General features: G+C 40.3%; 1 protein-coding gene across 1 annotated transcript; it reads right to left on the bottom strand.

The window, feature by feature from the left end:
• Window positions 1-1,075: 1,075 nt before the first annotated feature.
• LOC140338070 (catalase) lies at window positions 1,076-25,355 on the bottom strand. The gene is made up of 13 exons (XM_072422110.1): window positions 25,218-25,355; window positions 17,288-17,459; window positions 16,751-16,861; window positions 16,545-16,675; window positions 13,339-13,443; window positions 11,522-11,647; window positions 8,969-9,160; window positions 8,604-8,756; window positions 7,936-8,074; window positions 7,123-7,253; window positions 3,204-3,311; window positions 1,882-1,968; window positions 1,076-1,764 (listed from the first exon to the last, which is right to left on the bottom strand). Exons 1-13 carry the CDS (start codon window positions 25,281-25,283, stop codon window positions 1,702-1,704), a joined length of 1,584 nt encoding a protein of 527 aa, XP_072278211.1. The 5' UTR covers window positions 25,284-25,355; the 3' UTR covers window positions 1,076-1,701.
• Between the last annotated feature and the right edge of the window lie 1,191 nt (window positions 25,356-26,546).

Genomic DNA, 26,546 nt, shown 5'->3' with positions numbered 1-26,546 from the left:
AGGGTCCTCTCTTCCTGTGTCACTATCTGTATTTGTCGCTTGCAACCCCTATTTCATGCACAGTGCTGTGTAATATGTTGGTGCTATATAAATACTGTTTAATATGATTAATGAAAAGCACAATATGCTGTGCATGACAAAGCACTAGACAGATGTTAATGGGCTCTTACAGGCGTTGTGCCTTCCCAAGTCTGTGACTGGCCAGGGAATGGAGATTCAGCAGACTGATAAACTCATCTTTCTCCAATATTAGTGTTCCTTAGTATCGCTAGTTTGGCAGCACAACTTCTGCATACTTCTCACGAGCTTTACAAGGGGAAGAGGGAATGAACTTTCAAGTTCAAGGTGATTTCCTTTACTTATTGTAATTCTGTAATAAGAACCCAGGGGAAAAATTTCTTCAACAAGGACACAGCAATGAAAACTTTTTTGGTAGAATGGGGAAGGAGATCTTATTGCCGACTTCCTTTGCTTCCTGTTGAGTAACAGGGACAGGTAATTAAGGAACCTTGCAGAGTGGGGAAACTGACAGCAATATTTGAGAAGAGTTGCCAGCCCTTTATCACTTTAACCAAATAGTCAAAAAGTGTCTAAAACTCAATAGGAATCAGTGCAAGGGACAGAATTGGGTAATCCTCACAGCAGGGCTGTCTTTACATGCACAGAAGAATGCAAAGCCCACCATGGAACAGCCTGCAAACAGTGACTAGATAAGGAGTAATATTTATTATTCAATAGGATTTATACAGTGCCAACAAATTATGCAGCGCTGTACATTAAATAGGGGTTACAAATGACAGACACAGACAGTGACAAAGGAGAAGAGGACCCTGCCCAGAAGAGCTTACAATCTAGGAGGTGGGGGATTCTGGAACATCAAGATAGCAGTAAAACTAATCTTGTGCATGCCAATTAAAATGGAGAGATAAAGGACTGATTTTTCTTTATTTTAATAATGAAAAGGTACATTTTTTCTGAGTAGTATATAGTTGATATAAAATATAACATGCATGTAAAAACATACATTAAACACAGATCCACATCCGTCCGAGAAAAAACACATTTACAAAGTATATTGGCTGCAGTTAGGTTTATTGTAAAAAAGACAAATCACACAATTATTTTACATTTGCTGCATGCTGCCAGATGAAGCCCTGCAACAAGAAACAGATTAATTTATATGCAACAGATTTGTTACAATCTAGTAATCAGTTGTCATATCTCTGATGAACTACATTTCCCATGAGGCCCTGATGGTCAGCCACTTTCAAAGTGCAATTCACAAGATGTAAGATTACCTTGTGTCACCTTTACTGCAATCAACTGAATCTGTCATTTGAAGGCACAGCGTAAGAAGTTATTGTAATTGGTGATTGGTAAATGTCAGTTAGCTATTGGATATGTTTGGTCAGAAGGTTAGTAGTCTATACCCAAGTTATTTTGCATATTTTATTTTTTTCCAGTTTAATTTTTTTCTGACTTTATAAAATTATTGGGTAAATCTGGACTATACAAATGCTGGATGTTCCCAAAGCCAAGTGCTACTTAGCATTTTCCAAGTAAAAGTCTACAGATTACCCAGAAAGATTGTGGGCAATTTGAAGCTCTGTTTTAAAACACAATCATTTAGGTCTTACTAAAGCTTTAATTAAAAAAAAAAAAAATTAGTGGACGGATCATTTAGGAGGAAGAAGGGGGCGGTTACAGGTTGGCCTTGTCGGAGGTCACATTAGCAGAATGCTGAGTGTAGGTCTTGATCACTCTCTGTAAAAGTAGAACAAGCATCATTTACAATTTATAGAAATTAATATTTAAAAAAAAAACTTTAACATGGGCAAAAAAAATGACCAATGTCAAAGAAAAGGTAGTACTCCTCGTTACCTTATTGTGACTTTCAGCATTGTACTTGTCAAGCAGAGCTTGGATGCGGTTGCCATAATCAGGGTGAACGTCTGTGAAATTCTTCACCTAGTAAAGGAAAACGTAACAGAGGTCACAAAAACCAAAAATACAGGTTCGAATCTTGGCCAGGACACTATCTGCATGGAGTTTGCAGGTTCTCCCCATGTTTGCATGGGTTTCCCCCGGGTACTTCGGTTTCCTCCCACATTCCAAAAACATGCAGTTAGGTTAATTAGCTTCCCCCTAAAAAAAATTACCTTAGGCTGTATTAGAAACCTATGACTATGGTAGAGACATTAGATTGTGAGCCCCCTTGAGGGACAGCTAGTGACATGACTATAGACTTTGTACAGCGCTGTGTAATATGTCAGTGCTATATAAATACTGGCTAATAAGTGACACCATTGATCTTTTTGGCTATCTGTAAGTGTGACATTCTCATTGGCCAGCAATGTAGGACAAATTCTTCCTACTGACCAACAGTGAGCTTTGCATAAAAGTTATGGTCAGGGGTTCCCTGAAGATCTAAGAAAGTTTGAGAAAGTCTGGTATAGAGACACCCAATACACAACTGACACGGAGGAAGAATCAACTGGCCCAATGTTGTCTACCCCCGCAGCACTTTTCAAAGTTGTAGCTTTCCTGTTCTCCCCTCAATATTCATGCCCACATATTTGTAACAATAACATCTTTGAATTCCACTGCGGTTTATTTATTCACCACAGCACTATTAGCACAGCTAATTTATTAACCCCCCTGACGGTGATCCTGAGTGTGGCTCGGAGAGAAATTTATGTACCGAAAGCAGTAACCCCCGAGCCACACTCAGGGTAGGAAAAAAAAACTCTTACCTGCTCCCCTCGATCCAGCAGCGTCCTTAGCGAACTTTGGCCTGGCTTCTGCATCACATCCTCGATGTGATGCATGAAGTGTCGGTACGCTGGAGAGGCATGGCCGGGTGGGAAATTTTTCAGCAGATTACATTGTAATCTGCTTTTAAAACATTGATCACAGTAAAAAAAGGTTTTGATAAATTTTGAATTTTACTTTTTCAAAAAGATAAATAAATTCATTATTTTTTATAATTGTTTAGTAATAAGAATTACTAAAATATTAAACAACAAATTTCCACACATTAAAATGTACCACTTTTGACATATAAATATGGACATAATCAGACCACCAGAGAGGTTAATATTTGAGCATTGGTTTACTTCATCCCATAATCTAAATGCTCATTAATCCATACAAGATTGATGGAGATTTTTACAGTCATGCACTACAGGTCACACAGTACTCACAACTCTCTTCTGGATGAACAGCTGGGCATCCTTCAAGTGGCCGGCGATGTTCTCACAAAGTCTCTTGCGCTCTTCTTCATTAAGCACTTTGGTGTAGAAGTCCCGGACCTGCAATGTAGACACAAACAACGTCACATGACAACTATACACAAAAACTTTAAATTTAAAGGTTATTATTATTGAGACTATGCACCAGGCCTGATTTGCTCCTTAGACTACTATTGCTCTTTTGCTTGAGTTTCTGCATAAAGACCAAGCCTACTAGGTTATCTGAGAAGGATGTCCAGTTTATCTCAGCCAGCTTGGACAACTTCCCCCCCCCCCAGATGTGACAATAAAGCCTTGCCTCTGTATTCTCTAAAATTCCAGCCCAGTGTCAGGCTGTAAAATCCCCAAGGAAACTGTCCCGTCTGCTTGGCTCATAACCAATACTGTGAAGGCTGGATTCACACCAGGTGTGTTGCATTTTCTGCATTCTTGAGAGGACATGCATATTTATTTTGCATTATGTTGATGTATGTTTATTTACAGAGAAGAAACAAAAATACTTTAGTTTGTCTTCTTTAACAAACACACATCAAAGCAGCTTGTTGATGAGAACTGGACCCGTTGTAAAGGATGGATTCCAGTTTGGCATTGTGTTGAGTCTGCAGTAAAGCAACACAACCCAACAGAAGTAGTGTGGATTGGCCCCTAATTTCTTTACTTTGCACAGGAACAGAATACAAGCAAACATTTAAAATTCCAAGTCTTCTCTGCAAGGAAAGTCTAAACAAGGGGTGTCAAACTCAAATACACAGAGCAACAAAATTAAAAACGTAGACAAAGTTGCGGGCCAACCTTGAAATTTATTGAAAAAAATTGAGGAAATTTTACCTTGTAGATATTAACCCTTTTCATATGGAAACAAAGAGGTTTTGTTTCACATTCAATCTGGAACAAGCTTATAATAGAGGAAGAGTCATAAAAAAAAACGTTATGCCTCTTTCTCTATTGGTAGCCTTTGGAGTTAAATTTCAATGCTAACTTTTTGCACAGGCTAACATTATTAATAACATTATTCTTCTATGAAAATCCAACCATTCAAGTCCATGCCATGGAGTAGCAAAGAAAAGTACAGCTGAGGGGGAGTGCTGGAAATGCCAGACGCGGCCAATGCGCAGCTAAATCTTATGAGTGGCCCGCCGCTGAAACTCCCTCTTCATTGAAATAGCCCCGCTACTAAAATTCCTAGCATTACTTGTATCTATAAAACAGTCCAATGCGGGGCCACGCATAGGCACAGAGCCCGCTGGTCTATAGAAGCGAGTGATGCCAGGAATTGTAGTAGCGGCGCTATTTTAATGCAGCGGCGGGCCAACTGCTGTTCATAGTTAGGATTCCTTTGGAGTGGAAAAAAAAAAAGGACAATGGGGGCCAGATTTGGCCCCCGGGCCAGAGTTTGACACCCTTGGTCTAAACCATTATAATGGCGGAGACTGTGCTGCTTGTCTTTTTACTGTCCACAATCAGTGCTCAAAGGAATGGGGGTTGAAAAAGATTCATTTTTCTGTGGGGAAAATCTCTGAAAAAAATTTGAAAGATGCAGCAAAAGCTGGTTATTTTATCATTTTTTTATTAATCTCCATTGTGTCTTTTTTGAGTTTTGCTTTTGCTAACGAGAGAAGTAGATTACTACAGGATTGTGCTTTTTAAGCACCCTACTTCGTTCTCACTACACAGAGGCACAAAATCCAATACAGTAACACAGAGCTCATACTACCTCCTGGTAAACTTTTCTTTTTGGTTTTAGTGGAGGGTTTCAACCCTTTCACATGCTGTGTGTGTGACTGTATCTTACTGGGGAAATTTCACTAGCAGATAATATTTTATAAACAAAAGTAAATAATATTTTATACAACTAAAGTAAAAACACAAACAAGCTCATGATCTGATGTATGACTAATGCACAGAAGGGTACACATGCACATAACAAAGCATGACACTATTCCGGAACATTATAAACCTTGTGGCTGTTGGAAAAGTCTGCTAACCTAGGGTTCACTCATCATACCGTATTTTATAAATAGGTCGTTCCCAACACAAAGGATGTCAGTATACAGCATGGGTTTACAAATCCAGTCATTGGACAGGCTTGTGATCAGAAAAGCACATTGTGGGATGTGCGCCATTACTCATAAAAAAATGTAAGAGGAAAGCAAACACAGAGAGCTGCAAGGACACGATACTTGGATAAATAGTTCTCTTAGAAGAAGACGCCACCAGAGCTCAGCAGAAAAAAACAAAAAAGGGAAAGGGAATGTTCATGCTTCAGGCGCCATTTTAATTTCTAGCCAACTAATACTTTCGCTCCCCAGTAATATAATACTGTCCTTTGTAGACTGTGGTAGGGATTCTCTGTGTATAAATTACCAGCCCTACCAAGATTTTAAAATGTATTTAGTTTAAGAAAAAAACAGACATATGATAGTGGAAGGAAAGGTATAGATAAAAATGTAAAACACTGAGCCAACCCTACATGAATATTGCACTTTTGAAACATAACTTTTAGACGGGTTGGTCCATTACATGCAAGCTTGTATATTCAGTGCAAAATAGGGCAGCTAATTTATTTCCAGTAGTTTGACCAGTCAGTATAATGTGCTGCCACCTTGTGGTGGAATTAAATACCCACTGTGTAGGCCATCATTGGTTGCCTGTTCTTTTTTATTATTACTACACAGTATTTATATAGCGCCAACATATTATGCAGCACTGTACAAAGTCCATAGTCATGTCACTAACTGTCCCTTAAAAGGGGCTCACACTCTAATGTCCCTACCATAGTCATATATCATTAATACAGTCTAAGGTCAATTTTAGGGGGAAAGCTAATTAACCTAACTGCATGTTTTTAGAATTATTATTATTATTATTACACAGTATTTATACAGCGCCATCATATTATGCAGCGCTGTACAAAGTAGATAGTCATGTCACTAACTATCCCTGAAAGGAGCCCACAATCCAATGTCCCTACCATAGTCATATGTGATTAATGTAGTCTAAGGTCAATTTTGAGGTGAAGCCAATTAACCTAACTGCAAGTTTTTGGGATGTGGGAGGAAACCAGAGTACCTGGAAGAAAGCCACGCAGACACGTCGAGAACCTGCAAACTCCATGCAGATACTGTCCTGGCCTAGATTCAAACCTGGGACCCAGCGCTGCAAAGGCAGAAGTGCTACCTCTGAGCCACCGTGCTGCCCAATGTGGGAAAAAGTACCCAGTGGGAGGAAATCGTAGTACCCAGTGGGAGGAAACCAGAGTACCCAGAAGAAACCCAGCAAACACGGGGGAAACCAGCAAACTTCATGCAGATATCGTGTCCTCGCCGAGATTCGAATCTGGGACTTAGCGCTGCAAAGGGAGGAGTGCTAACCACTGGGCCACAATATGCTTTATGGATCACTGATCTATGGATTTACAACATATTGACTTTGGGACTGACTCAGAAAACTGATGCTGCAGAATCCTTTTACCTCTTTCATGGCAGTCTTTGCTGATGCAGAATATGATGCTGTTGTAATGATGTCAGCCAGTCTCAGGCCAAGTGTAAATGAAGGGCACCATAGGGACACCTTCTTAAGGTGCAGGATCTATGTTGCTCTGCATTCACAGTAAGCCCTTATGTATTTATTTACCCTAAAACACTGAGAACACCTTGTTGGGGAGAAGATGTAATGTTGGTGACAGAACTTAATAAATATAAATCTAGTTTAGATTTAGACTTTTGAGCTACTTTTTTCTGGTATCAACTAAAGCACTGACTGAAAGCTGCAAACAATGCATTTAATAATTTAGATTATAAACCCTTTGCCATAGGCACTGAACTCCACATGCGAGTGATTATAGTTCAGACTAATTGTACAAGGAGGTTACCTGAGAGACGTTGTCCTCATCTAAGCTGTTGTAGCGGGCAACATCTGCAGACACCCGGAATTTGCTCTCCCTGGCTGCAGGCTGGTTATCCGGGGCCGAGAAGCTGTTGGGGTAATAATTTGGAGCTCCCCCTACAGGATAAGAACAAAAAAATTAGACAGTATATACACCAATATTACACACACACACGCCAAAAAGGTCTTAGAAGAAGGATGATGATGGAAAACCTGGTGTAAGGATCTTATCTTCAAAGTCTGATAAATTAAATAATGTATAGCCTTTTCAGTCTAACAAAATATGCATTTTGTGAACAATGTCCTAGTTCACTTGTATGGCCTCCAGTACATAAAGCAGGCAACCTAAGAGCACCAAAGAGCCACAAAACATTACTTTTTAATTGGGTAACTATCAATGGAAAAGCTTATAGTTTTAGAAATAGAAATAGCCTGGCCCAGAAGGCACAGGAGGAAGCGGGTGAATTACTGATCCACCAAGAAGCTCTATACTAAGTAACTGATAAGCAAGGAGCGGTTTTAAAATATCTGGAGGAGAAAAAAATGTTTTATAAAGATAATGGATCCACAAACTGGGCTGAATCTCTTGGGTGTAAATGTAGTTTCACAAAAAACACCATATTCTACCACCCTTAAAGTTTAAAATACAGGCAGACCTGGCCTCAGATTGAATGGCCAAGCCAAGGTATAGCAATGCTAAAATTTAGCATAGTCTATGCATTTGATGGAATAAATTTTAGATGTGTATGTGTAGGTAAAAACACACACAAACTAAATGTTTGCACCTCCTCCTCATTACCTTGATTATCACTGAAGCACATTGGGCCATCGCGCTGGTAGTTGGCCACTCTTGCTTTGTAAGGGCAGTTCACAGGTAACTGCAGGTAGTTGGCTCCCAAGCGGTGTCTGTGTGTATCCGGGTAAGAGAAGAGACGACCCTGTAACATAAAATCAACAGTAAAGCTGAATTTGGCCAACTCACTGGCCCCTTACAATACATTTCTCCCAGGTACCTGTCTCCTTCCCCATTACAATTTATTTCTACTAGAACCTCACACATTCCAGTCACAATGCATCATTTTACAATCACCTGACCACATCTCAGCAAATCCCCTCCATCACAGAGCATGCTTCCAAATATCCTACATAACCCCATTATAGCAAAACCCTCCCCGAAAGCTTTACCCGTGACAATACGAGCATATTCGTTCCCAACACCACCTTCAATCACACGGTTTCTCACCCCAACACCTCACCTCTCAAAGTCACAGTGTATCCCGCCCCAACACCTCACCCTTTTGCATTCTTCCCTCCAGGACACCTGACCCTAACTATCACAGTGCAACCATTACAGTGCAACCATTACAGCACAACCCTCAAAGACCACTAGTCTGAACTTAAGATGCAGTCAATTTCCAACTACCCTGTAGCCTGGTACCTATTCTGATCGTCCAAGGACCCACTGACCTGAAGCATTTTGTCAGGGCTAGGCTCGATTCCGGGAGGCATGTTGCTTGGATCGAAGGCAATTTGCTCCACTTCTGCAAAGTAGTTGGTTGGGTTACGGTTCAAGACCATCTTTCCAACGGGGATGAGAGGGAAGTCCCTGTGAGGCCAGATCTGGAACCAGAGATAGAGAACTAGATTCATTTTTGGATTTTAGCTTTATAAACCAACATCCAGCAAAGGGCCAAATGCCATAATAATGGTGTCACTGTATTTCAAATCTTTTAGTCAGGAAAGAGAAATCTAATGTGAGTTTTCCGCCATTAAACTTATGGAGAGGTGAAATACATCACGTGATTGGCTACCACTCTACAGGTGTCATTCACCTTAGTCAAGTCAAAAGGATTGAATGGGAACCTCTCTGCTTGCTCAAAGGTCATGACTTGGATGTAGAAGGTCCAGGAAGGATAGTTGCCATTGGCAATGGCTTCATACAGGTCATGGATTCCATAATCCGGATTCTCGGCAGCCAAACGACCGGCTTCTTCCACAGTCAGATTTCTGATGCCCTGATCGGTCTGTAATTGCAGAGTGGACAGAGTTAGAGGCTGTAGCAGTCAATATCCCCCTATGAGGCTTAATTAGGACAGTGTGAGCCACTGATAATAAAACAACCTATTTTCTAGATTCTATTTATTTTATAAAAATAAAAGGTTTTGCACATCTAAAAAGCAACTGTTAAGAAGGCAATACACAACCGATGATCTTTCTTCTAGAAATGTAAACAATTACAGATGAGTTCTTGTTGGCTGTACTCATAATATATATACAAATGATGTAATAATATAAATGTTATGACCAACCAGAGCCAGATAATGACTTGCTATATCAGCTGGACTTTGTTAACACATTCACCAACCTTCTTTCTCACATTAAAGCAAAAACAAACATTAAATGCATGATACAGATTGGTAATAGTGTTAACACAGCTGGTAATACTTCCAGAAAATTCTTTATGTTTCCAGTTCCTGCAACATGCTGTCCAACAAAGCTGGCCATACACTATGCAAAGGTGCCCTTGGGGTCCTGACTGTCACATAGCCTTGGGGGACTATGTGAAAGTCAGGCAATGGGTACTGTTTAGAAAAAATTTACAATTAGCTGGCTCCATGGTTTTCTTATTACAGGTTTTCTGAAAACATAAAGGTATTATATGGTCATTTCATTAGCAGGTTGATTTGGGGGAAGAAGGAATCAGGAAAATACATATGTAAACAGACTGAATTTCAGCTTTAACTCAAAGTTAGTAAATGAGACTATGGGTTCAGAATATTGCACAAACATATGAAGCACGGTTGGCATTAGCAGAATATACCTTGTAGTGGAACTTGCAGTAAACGGGTTCATCCTTGGCGTTAACCAGTTTGAAAGTGTGAGAGCCATACCCGTTCATGTGTCTATGGCCACTAGATTCATTTTTGGATTTTAGCTTTATAAACCAACATCCAGCAAAGGGCCAAATGCCATAATAATGGTGTCACTGTATTTCAAATCTTTTAGCCAGGAAAGAGAAATCTAATGTGAGTTTTCCACCATTAAACTTATGGAGAGGTAAAATACATCACGTGATTGGCTACCACTCTACAGGTGTCACTCACCTTAGTCAAGTCAAAAGGATTGAATGGGAACCTCTCTGCTTGCTCAAAGGTCATGACTTGGATGTAGAAGGTCCAGGAAGGATAGTTCCCATTGGCAATGGCTTCATACAGGTCATGGATTCCATAATCTGGATTCTCGGCAGCCAAACGACCGGCTTCTTCCACAGTCAGATTTCTGATGCCCTGATTGGTCTGTAATTGCACAGTGGACAGAGTTAGAGGCTGTAGCAGTCAATATCCCCCTATGAGGCTTAATTAAGACAGTGTGAGCCATATCACTGTCATCCTGAAACCAGAAAAAGATGCTACGTTATGTGCAAGCTATCGCCCGATATCGCTACTGAATTGCGACATTAAGCTCTTTTCTTACATGGCATGCTATATGTTCTCTCAAGTTGCTAGATATGACTATTTCTGTAAAATTGTATGCCTTTTCACGCTTTTATTTGCTTTTGCCATCTATATACACTGGTTTGAGTTCTGTAATTGTCTGTTTTTATTGGTTGCTAATAAAAAATAAATATAAAAAAAAAAAAAAAAAAAAAGACAGTGTGAGCCACTGATAATAAAACAACCTATTTTCTAGATTATATATAATTTATAAAAAATAAAAATAAAAGGTTTTGCACATCTAAAAAGCAACTGTTAAGAAGGCAATACACAACTGATGATCTTTCTTCTAGAAATGTAATCAATTACAGATGAGTTCTTGTTGGCTGTACTCATAATATATATACAAATGATGTAATAAAATAAATGTTATGACCAACCAGAGCCAGATAAAGACTTGCTATATCAGCTGGACTTTGTTAACACATACATCAACCTTCTTTCTCACATTAAAGCAAAAACAAACAATAAATGCATGATACAGATTGGTAATAGTGTTAACACAGCTGGTAATACTTCCAGAAAATTCTTTATGTTTCCAGTTCCTGCAACAGCTCATGCTGTCCAACAAAGCTGGCCATACACTATGTGCCCTTGGGGTCCTGACTGTCACATAGCCTTGAGGGACTATGTGAAAGTCAGGCAATGGGTACTGTTTAGAAAAAATTTAGAATTAGCTGGCTCCATGGTTTTCCTATTACAGGTTTTCTGAAAACATAAAGGTATTATATGGTCATTTCATTAGCAGGTTGATTTGGGGGAAGATGGAATCAGGAAAATACATATGTAAACAGACTGAATTTCAGCTTTAACTCAAAGTTAGTAAATGAGATTCTGGGTTCAGAATATTGCACAAACATCTGAAGCACGGTTGGCATTAGCAGATTATACCTTGTAGTGGAACTTGCAGTAAACGGGTTCATCCTTGGCGTTAACCAGTTTGAAAGTGTGAGAGCCATACCCGTTCATGTGTCTATGGCCATCTGGGATACCACGATCAGAAAACAGGAAGGAGACCTTGAGAGAGTGAACAATTGATTAGTACATAAATACTTTTTCTGTTAATATGAATTAACATCAATATAAATCTTCTTGCAGATTAACATTTAATGTACAGTGTACCCATGAGGTCCTGTGTCAACAGTTTTTTTTTTTATTCAAGAAAATATTGAAGTCCTACACATTTCTATATGCAAATCAAATGTAGGTCAGAAATTGATTAAATATAGGTCAGATCTGCCTCTCCATGAATACTGAGCAATCTCAGAGACGCCAGTACTAACCTAGGTCTGGAATTTTTAGATTTTTTTATAGAGCAAGGAAGTAGCTTTTTTATTTCAGACTATCTCAATCCAATTACATCTCTGTATGAAGCCCTACAAGACAGCGAGAGAGGGGGTTTGAATTTGATTTTGTTTTTTTCACAAGGTTACAACATTTAATTTGGTGTTCCAACTGCTGGAGGGCCATGATGAATATGAATTATTAGACAATAGATTATACTGACGTACAGCCGTGTACAACAAGGACAGAGAAGTCAGGTCTTAGATGTTATAATCAAATGCTACCTTTTACGATGATGCAATGTTTGTTCAACATAAAAAAAGGCCTTATAAATCAGCGATTCTCATCCAGGGTTCCTCCAGAGGTTGCTAAGGGTTCCTGAAGATATAAGCTAACTGGGATTCTCAGTTAAGTTTAAGTGAACCCCCTATGATCTTTGTCTATCTGTAAGGGTGACAGTCTTCCCCACTGACGAAGAAATACAGGATTCATTCTTTCTATTGACCACCAGACTAATGTATTGTGAGCTGTGGCTATAGTAATTATAGCAGGGGTTCCATAAAGACCTGAAAGTAATTATAAGGAGTTTCTTCATGATAAAGAGGTTGAAAAAACACTGCTCTAAACTTAGATATTGGACTTTCCAGTTCTCATACAGAGAGTTGCCAATTGCTTGACATATCAAGCAATCAAGCTTTCACTTTTTCAATTTACTGCAATGTTCAAGGCTGTGCCTGGAAATTAAATTCTAGTGTTTCCTCTAATGGAACCCTAATGCAGTGCGAGAACCCTATGAAATTTGGCACTGCATGGTGACACTAATTTTACAAATGTCATTAGATTTGATGGAAATGTTAAATCTAATACATCAATTTTAACAATCATAACAATTAAAAATTGCTTCCCACAATAAATCAGGGCAAGCACTTACCTCTAGGGAAGCTAAGGTTGGGTAAGGGCTTGCAGCCAGGGATAACAAGGGTTAAAACAAGCAACACTAAGTGTGGATAGATGCTAAGGAACAAAAATCCCTGCACTAACCAACTGTCTGAAAACTGACAGGCACACGAGAATATGTCACAAAATCGCATGTGAAAGCAAAATGCATTTTGAAAGCATTTTTAATTTTGTACACTACAATAACTAGGCCAGATATTAAAATCGAACTCTTGAGTTTCATTCTGATGATGTATTTGGAGAAAATCCAACTAGTTTGGGTGGACTCCTCTTAATAAACTTATTTTTTATTATGCTGGAAGTGTGACAGCTGTTAAAAGAGATAAATGTTCTCTGCCTGGGGCGGCATTGGTGGCACCCAGCTCCTGATAAGCAGATAATGTCAAGTGGCTTATTCTACTACTTTAGAACCATGCGCCAGAGGGGTTGCATTAAAGCAGAGCACTACATAAATACAGTAATTTTACCTGGTGGAGAGACTCCGGACGCAGGGCCCAGAAATCCCAAACCATATCTGGATCCTTCATGTGGGTCTGGGGGTTCCTCTTCTGAGAGTGGATAAATGACGGAAACTGAAAGCAAAAGTTACAAGTTACTATATTACCAAAATATCCGTATTTTTAATTGAATTTAATTTTATTTCTTTAAAAGAAAATATATACTGACATTTTTTGAACAATGATGCATTGTTGCATACCTGTTAGGTAATAAAAGTCAATAATCGAATCTCAGATGCAAAAATAGAAGACACACACACTTTTGGGGGATTTCTAGTTGGTTCCTTACTCCTGACCAAATAGTTAGATCAGTGTTCTGGATCATGTGACCTCGGGTCCTATAAATGTCCCACATTTAAAAGGACAAACCTGTTTGGCCCAGTTCAAGCACCATAAAGGGCTGCATTTCCTGACAGTCCCCCACATTTAGTGCCCGAAGTGGAGCAGTAACCGCACCAAATCAACGGACCTGGAACATTCATAAACACTCCACTCACCAAAGCACACTAACCCAGACCATAGGACAAATTGCCTTGTACTTGGATTGGAACTGCTTTGGCCAAATTCTCCTGATGTAAATGGGCCTTTAAGTAGAATATATTTAATGTTATATAAACTATAAGCAATTCCCTGAAAAGGTATACTTTTGTATATACTGTAATTCCTCCGGAAAGTTAAAAGTGCGCCATTTCTTATATTTAGAATATCTGAATATATACCTGTATATCTGAAAGTGTATAATCAGAACCTCTACCATCTCTACAAGTCTCAGGAGATATTGTTATGTCTTTATCATGCTCTGCAATGTAGCATGGGGAAGCAAAGCCCTGCCTCTACCAAGATGGTCCCCTTCACATATAGGCAAATTGAAGAACAAGGAATGATAACTCCCTAATGAGCCTCAGGGAGACCACAGAAAATACAGCTGAATATTCCTATATTGTCTACATTCTAGAGGGCACAGTTTTCAGAGTTCAGATCATTTTATCATTTCACCAACCATACAAAACTGGAACAGCTGAATCTTTCTATGTGTTTCTTAGTGTCTACAGCTGAAATCATGGAACACTTATTGCCATAGTCCTGTTGTGTTAATGTTAAGTAGGCTTTAATGACAACAGCAGAGATGTGCTACCAGGTTTAATATGTAAAAGGAACTTTTTTGTTAAGCTTGCATTTGGCAAAATACCCATCCTGTTTGTTAAATAAAATGAGATATTAACGTTGCACAACCCAGATTAAGTGACTGCCAGACCCAAAAGGGTGGAATGGTAGGAAGAGATATCGCTAGCAAAATAACAAGGGGTCATGTGAAGAGTCACAAAAAACACACATCACATTTTAAGGACTAAAACACAGGAACCTCTGCCAATTCCATTTCACAATTCCAAATTTAACCCCTGTCCTGCTGGACACATCATTGGTGCTACAACATATTACTGTTAAATTCTAAGCACCATGGCTACAACCTGTACTGTCTGCAGATGGTAAGATCAGAGCGCTTGCTTTTACATACCAGCTCTGGTTGTGCTCTACTAACCATGAAGGACTCACTTTCTGTGAAAGTTAAACTAAAACCTGACCAGAACTACACCAAGTTCAGTGCCAGAATCTGGTGATGGAAAGGTGGAAAGGTGATTGGTAGAGCTACAGCTAAAAATATGTTACTCGAGTGAAAAAAGTTTCCATAAGGGAGTTTTTTTACCCAAGCACCCCTACTGTTATAGATTAGGTTATAAATTGCAAAAAGAGATGGTGCTAAATAAACAAACATGGAAAAGATATTTTATAAAAACATTGCTTATACCAATTTTTGTTCTATTTCAGAAACAATTTAAAAGAACAAATGCGCAAAGAGCTATAAAATTAGCATCATTATTGTTTTCAAGAACCTAAAGTAGAACCAAACCTAAAAAAGTTAAGAAATGGAAAATTAAAAAAAAGTGAGGTTTTTGGCAATAGAAACACGGAATGCATGTGCAGGAGTTACATTACCAGTGGCCTGCCAATGACTGAAGAGCGAGGTGGACCCAGAAAACTCATCTTTGCCAAGAGCAATTAAAACATGAAATCTATTAGCATCAAAAATATATTTATATCAAAAAGTCTAACGTCCTATAAAATAACTGACACAAACACTGGTCAGTCAAAACTTTAAAAACACCTGCTTAAAATGGTGCAGGTACCTTTTTTGTTGCCAAAACAGTTCTGACCCATGGAGGTATGGACTCCACATGGCCTCTGACGTGCCTTTTGGTACCTGCCACCAAAATGTTAGCAGCAGATTCATCATTTTCACAATGCCTCTGCCAGCCCATCTTCTTCCCATAATGCATCTCTTCCCCAAATAAATGACAAAAAAACTCCACATGATTATTTATCAGACCAGGCCACTTTTTTCATTGCTGGATGGTCCAAATTGGACACATGCCCATTGTAGGAACTTTCGCAATGATAGAGCTCATGTACATTGTCGAAAGGTCTGGGGTCACAAGGCACAGCAAACTACGATGCACCAGTTGTTCTGACACCTTTCTCGTATTTGGTACTACAATTCTTAGCTATTTGTGCTGTAGTTGCCCTTATGTTGGATTGTAACTGTGAGCAAGCCTTCCACCCCCATGACATAAATAAGCCTTGGGCACCCATGACCCTGTCGCCGATTATCAGTTCCTGGACCACTTTTGAAGTTAGCTACCACTGCCTATCAGGAACACCCTACATAACCTGCTGTTTGGGGAAGCTCTGGCTCCATTTTCTAGCCATCACAATTTGTTTCTTGTCTAAGTTGCTCAGATTCTTAAGCTTGATCATTTTTTTTGCTTCCAACACATTACCTTCAGGAACGGACTGTTAACTTGTTGCCTATTATACCCACCCCATGACAGGTGCCACTGTAATCAGATAACGGGCTGGCTGTTTTTCGGTGGTTAACGAAGAGTTCAGTCACAATACAAGGGCTGCCACCTGCCTACAATTTCTTTCCACCCAGCTGAAAAAAAATTTCTGGGTCAAAACACTGCAACTATTTATTACATGGCCAAGTACCATTATGATTTGGGGGTGTGGGAGGGAGATGTTACTCCAAACACACAGAAAATGTTTTCAGCAATAAAATTTTGACATTAGGCAGCAATGTACATTGTTAAGCCTATAGAAGGTAACATGAAACTCACCAACATGGCATCACGAATGAAGAAAATGGGGGTGTTATTGCCAGTAAGATCCCAGTTCCCATCTTCAGTGTAAAATTTCACAGCGAAGCCTCGTGGATCACGCACGGTGTCAGATGAGCCCGATTCTCCAGCTGCAGAGGGTCACAATGAAGTTGCATTTATTAAAGAGTCACCACGCCTTAGACTACAGATGGAAAGGGTCTTACCAACGGTGGAGAATCGCACAGCGATCGGAGTTCTTTTCCCAATGTTCTCAAACACTTTGGCTTTGGTGTATCTTGTGATGTCATGGGTCACCTCAAAATAGCCAAAGGCCCCTGAAAAGAGGAATATATTGTATGGGACACTGAAAAAAGTGCAATTTTACTTTTGGTGAAAAAACAAGGAAAAAAGAAAAAATAATCTCCACTATAACACTGCAAGGTTAGTAATTTATGTAATATATAAACTATATAAATACTTGGCCAACAACTCACCTAGCATGAAAGCCAAGCAATTATTAGCGGAAGTAAATCCTGAATACCAGCTTTCACATTTTTCAAACAGATTTACTTTGGCACAACCAAAATTCCTAAGGCTTCTTATACACATCATAGGATTCTCAGGGAGGGGGGTGTTCTTCAATAATGAAATTGAGAATTGAAATGCTAGAACACTAAGACTGCATATATACCATATGTTCAGTACAAAATAAACACTTTGTGGAAGGACGACCTTGGCACAAAAGCAGAGCATCAACCTACCTGCTCCTTTAGCATGTACCACCCTTTCAGGAATCCTTTCCCGGTCAAAGTGCGCCATCTCGTCCGTGAACACCACATCCTGTACCAATAGGGGTCCTCGAGGTCCAACAGTGAGAAGATTCAACTTGTCAGCAATTGGATTACCTCCACCAGTGGTCAGGACGTCGGGTTTCTAGGAAAATATCAAAAGGGTCTATTAAAATTACAGAAGTGCAGTTGCAGTTGTGGACACAGTGTGAGGAGGTTCTCTAGTAGCTGGGTTGCCCTAACCCTTTCATTCATCCCCAATTTTGTTGAATTCCCCTGCTAAAGTCCATGAAGATACCAAGAACCTATGGGTGTAGGGGAACGTGACCATCCCACCTTACTCTTACAATGCAATGCATGAGACCTGAACAACAATTAAGTATTATTGGGGGCTAGCACGAGGAACTGCCACTAATAATTCACCAATAACAAAGGAGCCCTCTGCTTTTAAGCATTTAAAGAACAATTTAGGTTGGGTAAAGTCTGAGCCTTTACTGCAAGTTATCTCTAACAAGACATATTGACTGTTGGAAGATCTGAATCCATAGGCCACCAAAGAACTGAACACATATGCAGGGCCACACATCTTGCAGCTACCTCAGGGTTGCTGATGACCATTGACACTTAAGAGACGCACATTATTCTCGATAGATGATATATCAAATATATCAGTAAACAAGCTCGGTAATCTAAGGATGAAAATGCCGCTGAGCCCCGGAAAGGTTGCAGCAATAAGATTTGTATTAGTCTCTTTACATTTCAATGGCACAGGCCGGGGAACAAAATGACATACTGTACTCAAATTCATAAAAGGCTTAAAATATAGGCATCAGTAAGTCAAAATTTTCAGCCACTAAACACTTTATGCTACCGCTTGAAGGTGACAGATTTAAATACAGTAATCGATAATGGTTTAGGTTAGACACTGACTAAGTTTCCAATAGTTCCTGGGATTTTGTCCAGCACGGTTATGAAATAAGTTCTCCCTCCTTCACAAACACATTAGTATTGCATTTTTGGGAAGATGAAATTTGGACAACATTCAAAGCTAAAATATTTCCACTAGGCATATCACACGTTTGTGATACCACATGCCCTTGGCAAATCACTGGAACTTCTCAGTGCCAAAATAAACTGCTGACCACAGGATATTGAATGGAATCAAGGTCTGGGCACTTACAAAACAGATATCTGCAATGAGGGCTATTGACATATCAACAGACATCACAGGCAATCTTTGAACCTATGGCTGAGACTGATATATGGGCTGTCAGCTTGATATAGCTTAGGAGAACATCTAAAGTTACTAGGTGAGAAGTGGAAAGGTTGCTCTGATGGGACTGTAGATAACATCTGTTCGGAAAGTCATGAATAATAGGCATGGAGCTGTAAAAGATTGAAAGACTAGCTAAAGCTACGTACACACTTCCAATTATTATCGTTGGAAAACGAACGACGAACGATCCTGCACGATATCTACGAACGATCGTATAGCACCGATCCAGCACATAGAGGTAACGACACGATCGTTCGTAGATATTGTACACACAATAGATACGATCGTTTGAGCGATAGAGGAACTATGTGCACGACAGGAAAGTGAACGGACGTTCGTTCATCACGCATGCTCTGAACATGGACGATCAACGAACGACCGTACACACGAACGATGTTCAACGATCGTCGTCCAATCCGATCCGTCGGTCCGGTCGTTCGTTTCCAGCGACTTCCCTCGTTCGTCGGCGTCGTTGGTTACTTTTTTACGAACGATTTTTTGCCCAATCAATCGTTCGTCGTTCGATTGGAACGATAAAAATTGGAAGTGTGTACGCACCTTTAGTTGTGAGCTGCAATCAGATTTTCTCTTCCAGTCATAAACCATTGGACAGCAGAATAGAAGCCCGGAAAATATTCAAAAGACAACTAAACTTTAATTGTCCTATGTACAGTTGTGGGACTTCATAAAATGATGAACAAAAGATGCAATGATCCTCTTCCACCTATTATTGAATAGGAATAGATATGGCCAATATCATACATAAACCACCAATTTTCCCCTCTGAAATCTCTAGGGACTTTACAGCTCTAGTCATAGCTATGCATGATCGATTCTGTGTTCTCTCCAGCCCCTTTTAGCTGGGTTCACCATCCGGCACTTTTTAGGACCACCCGGCTGAGTTGGGTCACAATATACAGGCTGCCACCCAGCTTGAAAATTGGATTGAACACTGTCGATGCATCCCAAACGCTATCCTAAATTGGACACACACACCTCTTGTAAAAGGCACAATTTAACGCAGCTTTCTATTCATTAGTGCGAGTATACAAAGGTAACTTAATCAGACTCTTGTAATCCAAACATGGCTAGCGAACTAATGTGCTAAATAGAGACATGATGATTGGAGAAGAGCAAGAATGGATGGGGGACAGCACCTCTTTTCGGATCTTCTCTTTTCTTCCGGGTTTTTCTTGCTGCGTCACCCAATCTCACACTGCGCAGGTGCAAGATCAGATGACGTCGGTTAGGAAAAAGGATTGCCGATCTCACTGTGCGTACCCGAGATCAAGGCATACGCTGAAGGAGCAGCCAAGAGCCTCCCAGGATGCGTGACGTAGGTATCCCGGGATGCTCTGCGCTCCCATTCTGTTCCAAAAAGGGCAGGTGCAGTCAGCTGTCTGCAAACAATCCCACCATCTACCTACATAAAGCATTGCAGATAGAGAGTTCTTTAAGAATGATCATTCTACGTGTGCGCATGCTTTAATACTAAACAACAAATCCTCATCATCACATTGCATTCACACAATTTGGCCATAATCTTGTATAAGGATTGTCACAAGATCCTGAACAGTTTAATCTGTTAGAGATTTGTAACTGTAGAGTAAGACATTAAATAAGATGAATATTTGTACACGGTTCACACACATCTTATATCAGAATCACATACTTGATAGGTGAGATCTAGTAAGGGGATATCTCGGATATTATGAAGTGTAGATTAGTGGATTCAGTGCAGAAATAATACCAAATAACAAACATGGACCTTTGTTCCCTATGTTAAGGTTGAAGGATATTACAGCCGCATGTTCTTTTACCTTTACTATTGATAATTTTATTGTGTAAGCTGCGTTACAACAATGATATAACAGACAGAAAAAAAACATTTTTCTCCTAAATGGAATAAAAGCCAACACCAGTTTACACAGTTATGCGTTTATGTAAAAAGGATTGGATTATTCCTGTGCTATGCCTTCAAATTCCTCCACAGTCTCTGTCCCAATTACCTCTCTGACCCGATAGAAAAATACCCCCCTAGCCCCTCTCTTCTCTCCTCCAATAACCTACTAATGACTTCCTCACTCATAACCTCATCACACGCACGGCTCCAAGACTTTTCTACAGCTGCCCCGACTCTCTGGAATGGTTTTTCTTCTATTCAGCTTGCTAGAATAGGACAAGAAAAATAAGATTAATTTCTTAAAAAGTGCCAATGCTTGGGCTGCATTTAACTAATTATAACCATAAACCATTCTGGAAGCTAAATTGCAATTAAAGACACATGAATTAGATTGTAAGCTCTATGGGGCAGAGTCCTCTCCTCCTCCTGTGTCACTGTCTGTATCTGTCTGTCATTTCAACCCCTAATGTACAGCACTGTTTATTAGGTTTGCGCTTTTTACTGTTTATTAATAATAATAATAATAATAATAATGAGTACCCCCAATTATGGGTTAATGTAAGCTTTTATAAATGCTCATAAAGACACGTAAATGACAAAGTAGTTTTAATGGAAGCATTTAATAATGCCTATAAATGCTTCCATTGTTTTCAAGCAGTGTTATAAGCATTTCAATCTGCAAAATGTATTTCTTTTATGCCTAAATTCATGACTGCTTATTTGAATGAATGGGAATGTCAAACATTTGAAGAATGTTTAATATGCCAGGGAAGCCCATAGTCTAGAGACTGAGAGCTATGCTTGCAAATCAATAGAGTGGAAAAATGAACAGTGTTCTCCCCAGCCCCTTTTAGATGGGCGCACCACCCGGCACTTTTTAGTACCCACCTGGCTGTTTTTGGGTAGTTACTGAAGAGTTAGGTCACAATACAGGGGCTGCCACCCACCTACAGCTTCTTAAAAAACACTGAGAACACAGTGTGTGTATGTATAGATAAACAATCATGGCAACATTAGCACCTTTTCATTTATGTCATAAATACAGGGGAGACCACCTGCCTACAGCTTTCCCCCACTCAGCTTAAAAAAAAATTGCTGGGGAGAATACTGATGATAAACTTCTTTACCTTACAAACAGCAGACTGAATCTGAAAAACATAATGACAAAGCATCATGAGGGTCAGAGTCCTGAGGACAACCACCAAGGGACAAAGTGCATCTACAGCAAGAGCCACGTCTATATTAACCCTGCACGGTCTGGATCTAAGCCCCGCGCACACCCACAATATGCATCCTACATGCTGAATCAAAACACATTGGGTCTGATTTATTAAACCTCTCCAAGTCTGAAGAAGTTGGACTATCATGGGAAAACCTGGGTGATCCAGCAAACCTGGAATAGATCTGGTCCAGGATTAAAGCAAATGATCTAACTAATCCAATAACAAAGGATTGGTAAGAATTCCATTCCAGGTTACCTCACCTACATTAGTCTATTCTCTAGTCTTGGAGAGCATTATTAAATCAGGCTCAGCGTATCAAAAGTAAAGCTGCAAATTTATTACAGCAAAGCATATAGATACTGAATGCAAAGCAATCACTGACATTGAACTGAAATCCCAGACGATGGGGGCGATGACATAAACTTACAACAAAAAGCAAGCATGCAACGTTCATACAATTCTATACAGATAACCTATAGGACATATAGATTACAAAGATTAGCAGCAGGTAGTAAAACTTCTGCCCCAGTTTAGCTTGCAGGTCAATGTACTTGAAAGACAACTTTGTGCCTACTACCTCCTCATATGAATGACACACTAAATATATATGTGTGATACATACAGTCATTGTTTTTGTATATGAAATTTATAAGAATATATATCAGTGTTCTCTCCAGCCCCTTTTAGCTGGGTGCACCACCCAGCACTTTGCAGTAACCACCTGGCTGTTTTTGGGAGGTTACTGAAGCGTTGGGTCACAATACAGGGGCCGACACCCACCTACAGCTTCTTAAAACATACCTGGGGAGAACACAGTGTGTGTATGTATAAATAAACAATCATGGCAACATTGGCACCTTTGCATTTATGTCAGAAGATGCACCACTTCTCCCAGGTAATTGCTGCAATTACAAATGCTTTGGTATTGTCATGTTTATTAATTTTTTTGGCATTAGATATCACAAAAAAACAGTGAAAAAAAATCTTAGACAGTGTTCTCCCCAGCCTCTTCTAGCCGGGTGCAGCACCCGGCACTTTCCAGTAGCCACCCGGGTGTTATCAGCTCAGGCTGGGATTTGTGTGGAATGAGGTGTCATTGAGAGCAGCTTGGTGGTTCTGCTGCGGAGAGCTGTACCTAACTTTTTTGTGCCTCTTAACTACCTAGCCACAGCTACTCACCCCACCACCCAGCTGAAAAACAATTCTGGGGAGTACACTGGTATTGGCACGCTCAATGTAATACTTGGTAGCCCCCCCTTGGAAGATATAACTTATGTCAACCGCTTTCTGTAACAATCAATGAGTCTTTTATATCTCTACTAAAAATGTTTTCTTCTTCTTGTTCTTCCGACATTTTTTTGTAATCTAACTTTGATTAATGTTAGTAATATATATTAATAATATTTTATCATTACATGTGAACTGATACAATATGGGTATATTGTTTGTTTGCCTTGGTCTCTCAATCCCCTGAAGAAGCCACTTGGGCGGAACGCATCGGGCTACGAGACAACATTGTAAAGGTTACTCTACCCGGTGTGATTATAAAACACCCAACATAGGAGCAATTGGTTAGCGGAGGAATTAGCAAAGGTCTAATCAGGGCTTACTTAAGTTGCGTACACACTTCCAATTTTTATTGTTCCAATTGAACGACGAACGATCGATTGGGCAAAAAATCGTTCGTAAAAAAGTAACCAACGACGCCGACGAACGAGGAAAGTCGCTGGAAACGAACGACCGGACTGACGGATCGGATTGGGCGACGATCGTTGAACATCGTTCGTGTGTACGGTCGTTCGTTGATCGTCCATGTTCAGAGCATGCGTGATGAACGAACGTCCGTTCACTTTCCTGTCGTGCACATAGTTCCTCTATCGCTCAAACGATCGTATCTATTGTGTGTACAATATCTACGAACGATCGTGTCGTTAACTCTATGTGCAGGATCGGTGCTATACGATCGTTCGTATATATCGTGCATGAACGTTCGTCGTTCGTTTTCCAACGATAATAATTGGAAGTGTGTATGTAGCTTTAGTGTGTTTGAATAAACATCAGACTATTGAAAACAATAACATAGTAATATATATATAAATATAATATAAATATTGAGATATATATACATACATACACAAAAAAAGGGGGAGCAGCTTAAGTTCTGACTGGAGATAGGAAGTCAGAGATGGACTTCATGTTGGGGGTAATAAAATGTTCCAAATCTTTGACAATTATTGGATATTCATCTTTTTTTTTACCTCCAATCCATGGATGGAAATGTTTACATTTTTAAAAAAAAAATAGAACAGCAGATTAAGAAGCAAATGATTATTGGGCTTTACAGATGATACTGTAATTATTATTTATTTAAGAGTCTTAGAATAATAACACTGAGCTATTGCCAATGAATATGTAAATATTTTACGCAGCCGATGATTCTGGGGAAACAGAACCCTCTGTGTGTGAGCTGCAATTACACTGCAGAAAGTTGGCGTGCTGGCACTTAAAGTGTAATTCTGGATTTGTTTTTTAGGAGTCGGGATTGCGGTCAGGTTTTTGAATTTTTTTTGGACACTTCTGTCTTAGTACACACTCTTTAGCCCTACAGGACAGTGACCCACAGGCGGTGGCACACCGGCACCAGGGTCCATCAAGACCAGGAAAACAGACACCAAGGTCCATTAAGCAGCACAAAAGTGTAGCTGTATTGAAATCCCACAGCACTCAATGGCCAGGGTCCATCAGAACAAGAAGCACGCTGTTGCCAGGGTCCACCTAGACCGACAGTACGCAGACGCCAGGGTCCATCAGCGCCAACGGCACGCAGGCGCCAGGGTCCATCAGGGCCGAGGGCACGCAGGCGCCAGGGTCCATCAGGGCCGAGGGCACGCAGGCGCCAGGGTCCATCAGGCAGCACAAAGGTGCAGTTTTAATAAAATCCCATGGCACTCCAGGTACACAGTCCATAAAGACCATGGTACACTGGCACCTGGGACCATCAAGCCCATGGCACGTTGGCACTAGAGTTTATCTTTAACAAAAGCACAGTTTATTATTAACAGGAGCACAGAAGCCTATCGGGTCAGCGGCACCAAAGTCCCGCAGAACAGTGACACTTCAGGAACTATAACACACTGGCATCCAAGAAGTGCAGAATGTCCCCCCCACCTGCAATGAAAATATAAGAGAACATTGCACCTGACACCTCCATAGGCAGCAGAAAGGTGCAGAATGTGAAATGTTATTTAGAAATTGCCTGCAGATCATCACTGCCTGGACATCTAAAGGGGCAAATAGTAGTGAAATAGAGAGTGGTGCACTAGGGATACATCCCCATATACTCTGCATATTCCCCATGCATACTGGAACCCCAGAACTGAGCCTACCCTGCATACAATGCATCAATGCTGCCCCAGCTGTGCAAAGCCAGAACTCATCCTTGGCTGCATGCATATAGAGCCTCAGGGGAGATAATTTGGAGTTGCCCAATGCACAGGATACCTGGTTGCCCCGACTCTCCTTCCACAGTTTCATCTGGTCCGCACACTTGTCCCTCCTGTCCGCCATGTTTCCCCCAACAGCGCAGACAGCGGCCGCTGCACACAGTTATAATGCACAGCTCGATGTCCCGCCCACTCCCCGAAAGCTAGACACTGATTGGACCGAGGCGAGGGAGGAGGAGAGCGGGATTGGTTAGGTGAGCTGTCAGTGCCGGTGGCTGGATAAACAAATAGTGTACAAAGGTGACAGCACATGACAGTGTGGCGGGGAGGGAAGAGGAGGGAGGGGGTGTGCAGGGTTGTCAGGGCAACGTCCAGCCATATTGGCTGCTTTTCAATAACTTTATTCTTATTTTTTCTTATTTACAGTCCAGCCCAAATTTCTACACAGCTGCCAGGGGCTCCTCTTTAGGGCCTAGGTTTGCATAATGCCCTGAGTGCACCATGTCCAGGCAGAGTGACCCCCAAGGCTTCCGTCACACCTGCCCAGTTCAGGTGTGCTAATGCTCAATCCCCAACACACATGCCCAGCACACCTACGTAATTGTGCATACGCATATGGGTAATGAGCCCCCTACTACACAATTTTACATGCAATTTTTAAGCAAAACAATAAATATTGTGCATGTATTGCAGAATGGGATTCGTCTCATTGAGTATTACAAGGATGACCGTCATCTTTTGTAATCGCAGCTGCTTTGAGCTTGGGTAATATGATGGGGACAACATGATATTTAAAGTGATCGTTTTAAGGTACACATGGCCTCTCTGACCTCAGGGTAAATAAACCCTGATTTATTAAAGCTCTCCAAGACTGGAGAAGATCAACTATCATAGGAGAACCTGGGTGATCCAGCAAACCCAGAACGAATTTCCTAAAAATGATTTGCTATTAATTGCAAAATGGATTCAGGACTAGGTCCATTCCAGGTTTGCTGGATTGCCCATACCAGTCCTCTCCTCTCCAGTCTTAGAGAGCTTTAATAAATCTGACTGAGTGCATTCAGCGTCTGGCATAGATATAAATGAGCTGTTCCAAAGCACTAATCAGATTTATTGAACCATATCAGAGGAATGGATTAGGCTGTTGCAATCCTGCAAATTTTCAGGTTTTGGTATGTAATATTAGCACAGCAAATCATATATTATAATTTATTAAATATATATAACATGATCTGGTACAGGTCTTTTGCCTGCAGCATTACTGATGCAAGTTATCCTTAAAGACCCTGTGGGAAGTTATTCATAGCACATGGAATCTTAATACTTCTCCTGCATTAGTGAAATGACCTATACCAGCCTCCACTCCATTTCCAACTTCATGTACCAG

The sequence above is a fragment of the Pyxicephalus adspersus genome, chromosome 9, assembly GCF_032062135.1.
Source record: "Pyxicephalus adspersus chromosome 9, UCB_Pads_2.0, whole genome shotgun sequence".
Taxonomy (NCBI): domain Eukaryota; kingdom Metazoa; phylum Chordata; class Amphibia; order Anura; family Pyxicephalidae; genus Pyxicephalus; species Pyxicephalus adspersus.
This window is presented reverse-complemented; position numbering and strand designations above follow the sequence as displayed.